Here is a 9,580-nt window from a genome sequence, read left to right on the forward strand (position 1 = left end):
GATCGGAGTGGAGCAGGATATTTATCTCTGGTGGCATCCCTTTGTAGGTGGCGGAAATGGTGGAGGATGATGCGATGTATATGGAGGTTGGTGGGGTGGAAGGTGAGGACCAGGGTGTTCTGTCCTTGTTTCTGGGAGCAGATGCAGCAGAGGTGAAGGAATTGGGAATAAAGGATAGCACTTTTGCAGGAGGCAGAGTGGGAGGAGGCGTAATCCAGATAGCTGTGGGATTCGGTGGGTTTATAGAAAATGTCAGTGTTGAGTCAGTCACCATTGATGGAGGGAGGTGCCAGAGATGGTCCAGGTGAATTTAAGGCCGGGGTGGAATATGTTGGTGAAGTTGATGAACTGTTCAACATCCTTGTGGGAGCATGAGGTGGCGCTGATGCAGTCATCAATGTCGCAGAGGAAAAGGTGGGGAGTGGTACCAGTGTAACTGTGGAAGATAGACTGTTCCACGTAACCGACAAAGAGACCGGCATAGTTGGGGCCAGTGCGGATGTCATAGCTACCCCTTTTGTCTAGAAGAAGTGGGAGGATTCAAAGGAGAAATTGTAGAGGGCGAGGACTAGTTCAGCCAAATGAATGCATGTCAGTGGAAGGGTACTGGTGGGGATATCTGGAGAGGAAGAAATGGAGGGCTCAGAAGTCCTGGTCATGGCGGATGGAGGTGTAGAAGAGCTGGATGTCCATAGCAAAGATGAGGCTTTGGGGTCCAGGGAAGCAGAAGTCTTGGAGGAGGTGGAGGTCATTGGTGGTGTCCTGAATGTATATGGGAAATTCCTGAACTGGGGGGATAGGACAGTATCGAGGTACGTGGAAATAAATTCTGTGGGGCAGGAGCAGGCTGAGACAATAGATCAGCTGAGGTAGTCAGGCTTGTGGATCTTGGATAGGAGGTAGAACCGGGCAGTGCAGTGTTCCTGAACCATGAGGTTGGAACCTGTGGATGGGTGATCCCCTAAGACTTTCCAGACCACATTCTCTACTCCAGTTTAAAAATCTGTCTAACTCATCCTTAAATTTACTCACTGTCCCAACATCCACCACACGTTTGGGGTAGAGAATTCCACAGATTCATGTAAGATACGTTCTGCAAATTTAAAACCAAGTTGAGGAGAAAATAAGTTACTTATTTGATTTTCTGGCTGTGGATAGCACTGATCTGGTCTTCATTACCTTACTCTTGGTTGTTCAGAAAACAATTCCTGATGAAGGACTTATGTCTGAAACGTCGATTCTCCTGTTTCTCGGCTGCTGCCTGGCCTACTGTGCTTTTCCAGCACTACACACTCAACTCTGATCTGCAGACGTCTCTTTCTCCTTCCTATATCTACATTTTTTTTTGTTTCTAACCCATTTTGAGGATGGCAGACTTTCAAGCAAAATGGTGAGAATGGTTCTTGATAAACAGGTCACAGTGCAGCTGAGGTTTTGGTACAAACACCTTATCTACTTAGTGAGATACAAGCAATGATGTTTGTTGTTCATCACCTTAGACTCAGTTGAGTATGGAGGTAATCGCTTCATGTTGGGGATCTGCATCTGCTAAATAATTGAATTGCCTGGAGGCAGATTGTGTTATTGGGACTTGTTCTGAGGAAAGCTCACTGAACCTGAAACGTTAACTCTGATTTCTCTCCAAATATGCTGCCAGACCTGCTGAGTTTTTTTTTCAGCGATTTGTTTTTGTTTGACTAAATATCTCTGCCCTAGCCATGGTAGCCGAACCAAGCTCTTCCATCTACTTTTTGGTACATTTTCCCACGTTACTCAGTCACATCAATCAATCATCAGCCTGAGAAATTTCAAAATATAAACTGGCCTCAAACTTATTTTTTTCCGTTCTAATCGACCTGCTCAAAGACGTTATTACCCCCACTCTCTGGAAGAGGTGGGGTTTTAATTTGAGCCCTGCGCCACGAGACGCTAGAATAAGGATGTAACAAAGAAGCTGCTTTCAACCTCATTATTCTCTGCCGATAGTTCTCGGTGGCAACTTCACCTTTAACTAAGTGTGCACATGCGCACTATTGCGGACGGGCTAGTGCAGCTGAGAGTTCAGTCCGACGGGAAAACCGTTTCAAGTTGCATTCGTTTACTGGCTATAAATTGATTGAATACTGGTCGGCCTCCGATCATGATCACTGTTTGTAAAAATGCAGCGACGTCCTCAGTGTGCCGTTGACCTTTGCTTTCTCTTCCTTTTTCTGCTTTTTTTGGGGATCGGGTCCGATGCTGCGTGGCGGAACCTTCTTTTTCCTGCCGTGTTCCCGGGAGAGCCCTGAATCAGGAACACAGTCAAGATGGCGGCGCTGTGGCGATGGTTCCGCTCTTCGGCTCCTGCGGCAGAAGCGGGATTTTGGAGTCGAGTTCGAAATAATAAAATAGGTAAAACCCCGCTCGGTCCAGACTGCTTAGAGAATAACCGCTATTCACCACAAAACCCTTGTCAAAGGGAACAGGATATTCGGCCCAACCAGTCCATGCGAACTTCCTTTGTTATTACTCATACAGCATGAAAACAGACCCTTCGGCCCAACCCGTCCATGCCGACCAGATATCCCAACCCACTCTAGTCCCACCTGCCAGCACCCGGCCCATATCCCTCCAAACCCTTCCTATTCATATACCCATCCAGATACCTTTTAAATGTTGTAATTGTACCAGCCTCCACCACATCCTCTGGCAGCTCAGTCCATACACGTACCACCCTCTGTGTGAAAATGTTGGCTCTCAGGTCCCTTTTAAATATTTCCCCTCTCACCTTAAACCTATGCCCTCTAGTCCTGGACTACCCTGCCCTCAGGAATAGAGCTTGGCTATTCACTCTATCCATGTCCCTCATGATTTTATAAACCTCTATAAGGTTTATAACCCTCAGCCTCCGATGCTCCAGAGAATACAGCCCCAGCCTATTCAGACTCTCCCTATAACTCAAACTCTTTAATCCTGGAGACATCTTGTAAATGTTTTCTGAATCCTTTCAAGTTTCACAACATCCTTCTTATAGCGGGAAGACCAGAATTGCACACAGTATTCCAAAAGTCGACTAACCAATGTCCAGTATAGGCAACATGACCTTCCAACTCCTATACTCAATGCACTGACCAATAAAGGCAAGCATCCCAAACGTCATCTTCACTACCCTATCTACTTACTACTCTACTTTTAAGGAATTATGAACCTGCATTCTAAAGTCAAATCTACCACCTTAATCCTCTTTGTTTCTTTGTACCTCATCTGCTTGTCCTCCTGCTCAGGAGAGTTGGACATTCTCACATCTCTTTAGAAGTTTATTCTGAATTTCCTATTGGATATCAGGGTGATTGTCTTTTATTTACACTGTCTCATTCTGCTGTTCACAGGATGAAACATCATCCACTCCATCAAAACCTTCCATCATCATTAACTCAGCCTTTTCTTTCAAAAGCCCATTCATGTTTTCTTAGTAGTTATAGCGTCACAGTTCTGGTACTATTCTTATAAAAATAAATGAACATTCATCAGTTATAAATCTTTATTTTAATAATAGACAGCCAGAACTGTAATTTTGAGAGTAGTCCAATCTAGAATAGAGAAAACAGAAACCCTGGAAGTATGGAGTAGTTCAGTTAAAATGTGGAAAGAGTGAGTTAACATTTATAAGCTGATGACTTGTCCAAACATTGATGCTGTTTCAAAAAACTGGAAGACTGCATATCCTGGTAATCAGAAACAAAAACAGAAATTACTGGAAAAACTGAGCAGGTCTGGCAGCATCTGTTAAGAGAGAAATAGAACTAATCAACTTCTGAAGAACATCACTGGACTCGAACCATCAATGTTGGTTTCTCTCCACAGATGCTGCCAGATTTGTTACTTAATTCAATGTAACTTGTTAGATTAGATTCCCTACAGTGAGGAAACAGGCCATTCGCAACAAGTCCACACCAACCCTCTGAAGAGTAATCCAACCAGACCCATTTCTCAACATTTACCCCTGACTAATGAACCTAACACAATGGGCAATTTAGCATGGCCAATTCACCTGACCTGCACATCTTTGGACTGTGGGAGGAAACTGGAGCACCCAGAGGAAACCCAAGCAGACACAGGGAGAATGTGCAAACTCCACACGGATAGTCGCCTGAGGCGGAAATCCAACCTGGGTCTCTGGTGCTGTGAGGCAGCAGTGCTAACCACTGAGCCACCATGTTAAGTTAGACTCAGCAAGTATGGAGGCAATCGTTTCATTTGGGGATCTGAATTTGCTAAATAAATGAATTGGCTGGAGGATGATTGAGTGTGTTATTGAGACTTGTTCTGAGGAAAGTCACTGGACCTGAAACATTAACTCTGATTTCTCTTCAAAGATGCTGCCAGACCTGAGTTTTTTTAGCAATCTAAATAAAAACAGAAATTGCTGGAAAAACTAAGCAGGTCTGGCAGCATCTGTGAAGAGAAAATTAGAATTAATAAATTTCTGAAGAGCATCACTGGACTCGAAATATTAATGCTGATTTCCCTCCAGAGTCCAGTGATGTTCTTCAGAAATTTATTAATTCTAATTCTCTCTTCACAATGCTGCCAAACTTGTTATTTTTCCAGCATTTTCTGTTTTTATTTTAGATTTTCAGCATCCACAGTACTTGCTCATTATGAACCTAACCAAGGTTCAATTCAAATTTAGCATAATCTCTCCATCTTTTAATTCAGTTCCTCAAGATATGAAACCCAGTGTTTGTTTTATTTTCTCTAAAGGCCTCATTGATCCGTATTATACCTTTAGTGATTTGTGTATTTATACTCCCAGATATTTTGGCTCCTTTGTTTCAGATGTAGGTTCTTCTTGTCCAAGTAATATGACACTTCCTTAGTTTTCTTTCTTGTTTCATTTTGATTGAAGTCCATTTACGAACAATAAGCTTGCTCTTCAAATATATTAAAATTTACTTTTAATTTGTTGTAGATATCCTTTGTATTAACAAGCCTTCCCAATGTGGCATCAGTTATAAACTGAGAAATTGAATTCTAATTCCAACGTCTGGACAGTTGGTATAAACTGTTCATAGGGATAGTCGTCCCGGACCTGATTATTGTGGGACACCACTTCCACCTTCTGCCTTTTTATGTAACTATCCTTTATCTGCACTGTCCAATTTGTCTTTCACCTAGCTAGCAATTTGTCCTGCTGATAATACTGCATTAATCTTTTGTGTGGCATGCAGTCAAAAGTTTTTTTTTTAAAATCTAGATGTATTATCTGTATTGCATTACACTTGTCAACTTGTCTCTGTTAATAAAATAGCAGAAATAGGGCAGATGGCACTTTGGTCCTGTCCTGCCATTCATTTAGACCATTGCTTATCTAATCATGGCCTCAACTCTACTTTCCTGACTCACAACATAACTCCCAAATCCCTTAAATATCAAACATTAATCTAACTCAACCTTGAATACACTCAGTTTGGATAAAGAATTGTAAAAATTTACACTCATCTGAGAAAAGAAATTCCTCCCATCTCAGTCTTAACTGACAGACCCATTCTCAAGCAGCGTCCCTTAGTTTTAGAATCCCTAGCAAAGCAAATTATCTCCTCACCATCCATCCTATCAACTATTCCCATCAGAAACTTGTATGTTTCGATCATTTGCCCCTGATCTTACCAGCCCATCTATATGTTCCTGTAGCTTTCTTCCTCACTACCAGCCTTCCAATCTTTGTGTCATCCCAATTCTGTAAGGGTAGTCAGTGTCTAACCCATTCGTTTTACATAGTTGCATGGATTTTAAGAGTTTTGGAAGTTGTGGATGAACTGAGACAAGAATAGACACTTCCATTTCACATGCTAATTTGTTCTGTTGCAGGTGTCTGGACACTGAGTCTTCTTAATGATTACAAAGAGGCCTGTAAAGAGATTGTTGTGGGGGCCAGAGATCACCCAGGAAAAGCTGCCTTCTACTGCACACTCCTCACAGGGGCATGTGTTTGTGGATACAAAAACCCATGTGACAAATCCTTTCAGGCAACTCTGTTGGAAGCATCAAACCAGCTTTTAGTCTTGTCACCTTGGGTCCGGAACAGTCGGTCAGACCGGCACATCCAGAATCTGGTGACAGTCAAAAACCAGGGCCGACTCCGGCATCAGAACCTGCTCCTCTTCTCTCTCGTGTATGCAGCACCCTATGATGCAAAGACCAGTTTATACAATGCACAATGTGAATATTTGAAACCACAGTGGTCAGATTTTCCAGGCAGAGTTTTGGACATTGGGTTTTTTGGCAAATGGTGGATCCTTAGTTCCAAAATGAGAGACTGGGACATCAATGATGAAGAGTTTGCTTATCTGCCTGTTGAACTGCAAACAGTTACATGGCAGAATCTTCATTCAACTGAGAATGAGAGACTGTTTGAATTAAAGTTCCAGCCCGTCATTCTTGGAGAAGAGGACTCACAGGAGGGGGGTGGAGGCTAACAAACACTGTGCACTGTGCCACACTAGTTACAAAACATTTTTTAAAATTGTTAAGGATAAAAACTTAAGCTCATCACCTCACAGCTTTATCCTTCTCCTTGACTGGTTCACAATTTTATAAAACTTTTTTGTGTTGTTATAAAAATGTAAATAAACTTAAACAAACATAATCCCAAGAATTATGCTGTCCTGATTTTCAATGTACCAGGTTATAGTACTGGCTATAGCCAATGACAAGTATCCCAGTGGCAAGTTATATTGATACAGAATTACATGCAGGACATTGGATAAGTATATTGAGCATATCATCTAATGTGCTATCCATATGGTTTATGAAACCACTTCACCATTTTGTCTTTCTTTCTTCTCCTTTACAAATGCATAGCTTTTGAGGATAAAGGAACCTTGTCTTCTAGAAGTGGTGATGCAGCACTTTACTATATTCATGATCTGTACTGTAGAGTGACTGAAATGCAGTATTTCTCTATGCACATCAGGCATGAGTGAATGTGTGGTTGTTATTTGCAGTGGGAGGCAGGTTCAGTGGCATTCTCATGCCACCAAGTGGTGAATTCAAATAGTGATGGCAGAAATATAAAAACGGACTCTACCTTTTATATAATCACAGGCCAGTACAGCTAAAACCACCATCGAGTCTGGACAAGCCCTTTCAGAGTTGGACCACTCATCTGCTCTTTCCCTATACCTCTGTCATGAGTTCTCCTCCCATTATTTAAGGAATTTCATTTTGAAATTGAGTCTATATCCCCACATTGACTAGCAGTACATTCCAATCCCAAACCTTCACAAAAATTATGCAACATCGAACAATACAATTAATCTAATCTGCCTGCACATGGTCCATAATCCTTAATTCCTTGTCCGTTCACATGTCTGTCTAAATGCCTCTTAAACACGTCACAACTGGTTCTTTTGCCAAGCTTGGAAAATTTGCACTCGTCATCAACCATTTAACTACTGGAGACAGTTTCTCCATTTGTCTAAACTCTTCATTATCAATACCTTAATGGAATCTACTTTTAACTGATAAACCCCATCTCAGTCTTAATAAAGCAAGTAAGAGAAATTGTTCTCTCTAGCAAATGTGGCAATAACCAGTGGTCATCAGTTTAGCAAGAGGAGAAATTAAGAAAATTCCTTTCATGCAGCAGGAACACATTACCTGAAGGCCGATGGCATAAGATTCCATTGCACCTTTAATTTCCAATTTGTAATGGACTTGAAGAGAATGAATTTGAATGGTTAAAAGGGAAAAGCTAGGGTAAACCGTTAAATTGAAGGAATTACAAGAATGGAACGCTTTAAAAATTGGGTAGATTTTAAACGGATTAAAATTAGGACTGGTAAGATTTTAAGGGAATTTCTGTCAATAGAAAGAAACTATATCTGTTGGGTAGAGAGTCTGAGAGCTTAAATTCAAAACAATAGGAGGTGATCTCATGAGCTCAAAGTTGGATAGAATGTTTCAACCAAATACTAAATTCTTCACTTCAGCTACAAACGGTCATAGGATTACTGACTGAGTTACACCGACAACAGAGAAAATGGACAGGCACCATGAGAGAGGGGAGCCAGAATTATATTTAAAGCAGAATACAATTTTAAGTAACCTATAGAGATTATTCATTATAATTTTGGGGATTTCTTTAGGTATTTACATTTTTTAATTGATAAGGAATATATTAGATTATTGATTGAAAGACAGCACATTTGCCAAAGATTTACATCTTGTATTCAATCAAGATAATCCATAAGAAAAGACAATGTAAAAGGAAAACAAGTTTTATACTATGTGAAAGGTGAATCCTGGTTGGCAAATGAACTCTGATTGGTGGAGAGATGCCTGGAAAATTCACAAGTTAGATAATGAATGACACAATGGTAATTAATATTCAGCAATATTCAAGTTCTGTACCACCAAATGAATATTCACAATAAAAGATTTCAGAATTAATAATTTGTTAATTTCTGTGTAATTTATTCACAGTCAGCCTTGACATCTTTCTGATTGTTGTATCTTAATGGTGTCATTCTTGTGATTAGCAGAGATTAAACTTCCCCATCAATCGCTGCCTCAAGCAGGTTACTGGATAGCATTCAGTGCCCAGTTGCAGCACTTTGATCATGTCCCCTTCCGAGATTAGTACAGACCAGTGTTCTCCAGCCAATATCTCTGTCTCAGGTTTGCTGCAGTGTTCCAGTGAAAGACAGCACCTTTTTCCACTTGGGAACCTTGCAGCCTTCAGGACTTACTGAATTCAACAATTTTAGGACTTGAGCAACTTTCCCCTACCCCCAAACACCAGGCCTTGTCATCACATGGTCCACAACCACTCACAACCCATTACCAGGTACTAATAGTCTCCATTAGCAGCTATTCATTTACCTGGGATACTCTTTGTCCTCTTCTTTGTCTGTCCAACTGTTTTTCTCTCTCTGGGCTCTACCTCCACCTATTGTTTACTCCCCTCTCCTGCAAAAAACCATGTTTTTTTCCCAGCTACCATCATTCCTGAAGGGTCACGGGACCCGAAATATTAGCTGATTCTCTCTACAGATGTTGTTAGATCTGCTGTGGTTTTCCAGGGGTAAAAACAATGACTGGTCAGGCAGCATCCAGGAAAGTAAGATGTAAATCTTTGGCAAATGTGCTGTCTTTCAATCAATAATCTAATATATTCCTTATCAATTAAAAAATGTAAATACCTAAAGAAATCCCCAAAATTATAATGAATAATCTCTATAGGTTACTTAAAATTGTATTCTGCTTTAAATATAATTCTGGCTCCCCTTTCTCTTGGTGCCTGTCCATTTTCTCTGTTGCCTGACCTGCTGTTGCCTGACCTGCTGTGCTGTTCCAGCAATAAAGTTTCAACTTTGATCTCCAGCATCTGCAGACCTCACTTTCTCCTAAAAACAATGACTGCAGATGCTGGAAACCAGATTCTTGATTAGTGGTGCTGGAAGAGCACAGCAGTTCAGGCAGCATCCAAGGAGCTTCGAAATCGACGTTCTGGCAATTTCCTTTCTTGTCTCTAAGCCTTTCCCTCCTTATTCTGTACCAATGCTTCTTTTATGCCCTCCTTCATATCTCCTAAATG

The 9,580-nt window shown here is 41.1% G+C and overlaps 1 protein-coding gene across 1 annotated transcript; it reads left to right on the forward strand.

Moving 5' to 3' along the window:
• The first annotated feature begins 1,934 nt into the window (after window positions 1-1,934).
• On the forward strand, window positions 1,935-6,628 carry timm29 (translocase of inner mitochondrial membrane 29). Its single transcript, XM_043694811.1, has 2 exons — window positions 1,935-2,391; window positions 5,851-6,628. Exons 1-2 carry the CDS (start codon window positions 2,307-2,309, stop codon window positions 6,456-6,458), a joined length of 693 nt encoding a protein of 230 aa, XP_043550746.1. The 5' UTR covers window positions 1,935-2,306; the 3' UTR covers window positions 6,459-6,628.
• Window positions 6,629-9,580: the final 2,952 nt, after the last annotated feature.

Source organism: Chiloscyllium plagiosum, chromosome 8, assembly GCF_004010195.1.
Source record: "Chiloscyllium plagiosum isolate BGI_BamShark_2017 chromosome 8, ASM401019v2, whole genome shotgun sequence".
In the NCBI taxonomy this organism is placed as follows: Eukaryota; Metazoa; Chordata; class Chondrichthyes; order Orectolobiformes; family Hemiscylliidae; genus Chiloscyllium; species Chiloscyllium plagiosum.

Coding starts and splice junctions, on each gene's coding strand:
- timm29 (XM_043694811.1), top strand. CDS start 2,307: ATGGCGGCGCTGTGGCGATGGTTCCGCTCTTCGGCTCCTGCGGCAGAA. Junction 2,392..5,850: donor AGTTCGAAATAATAAAATAG/GTAAAACCCCGC, acceptor GTTCTGTTGCAG/GTGTCTGGACACTGAGTCTT.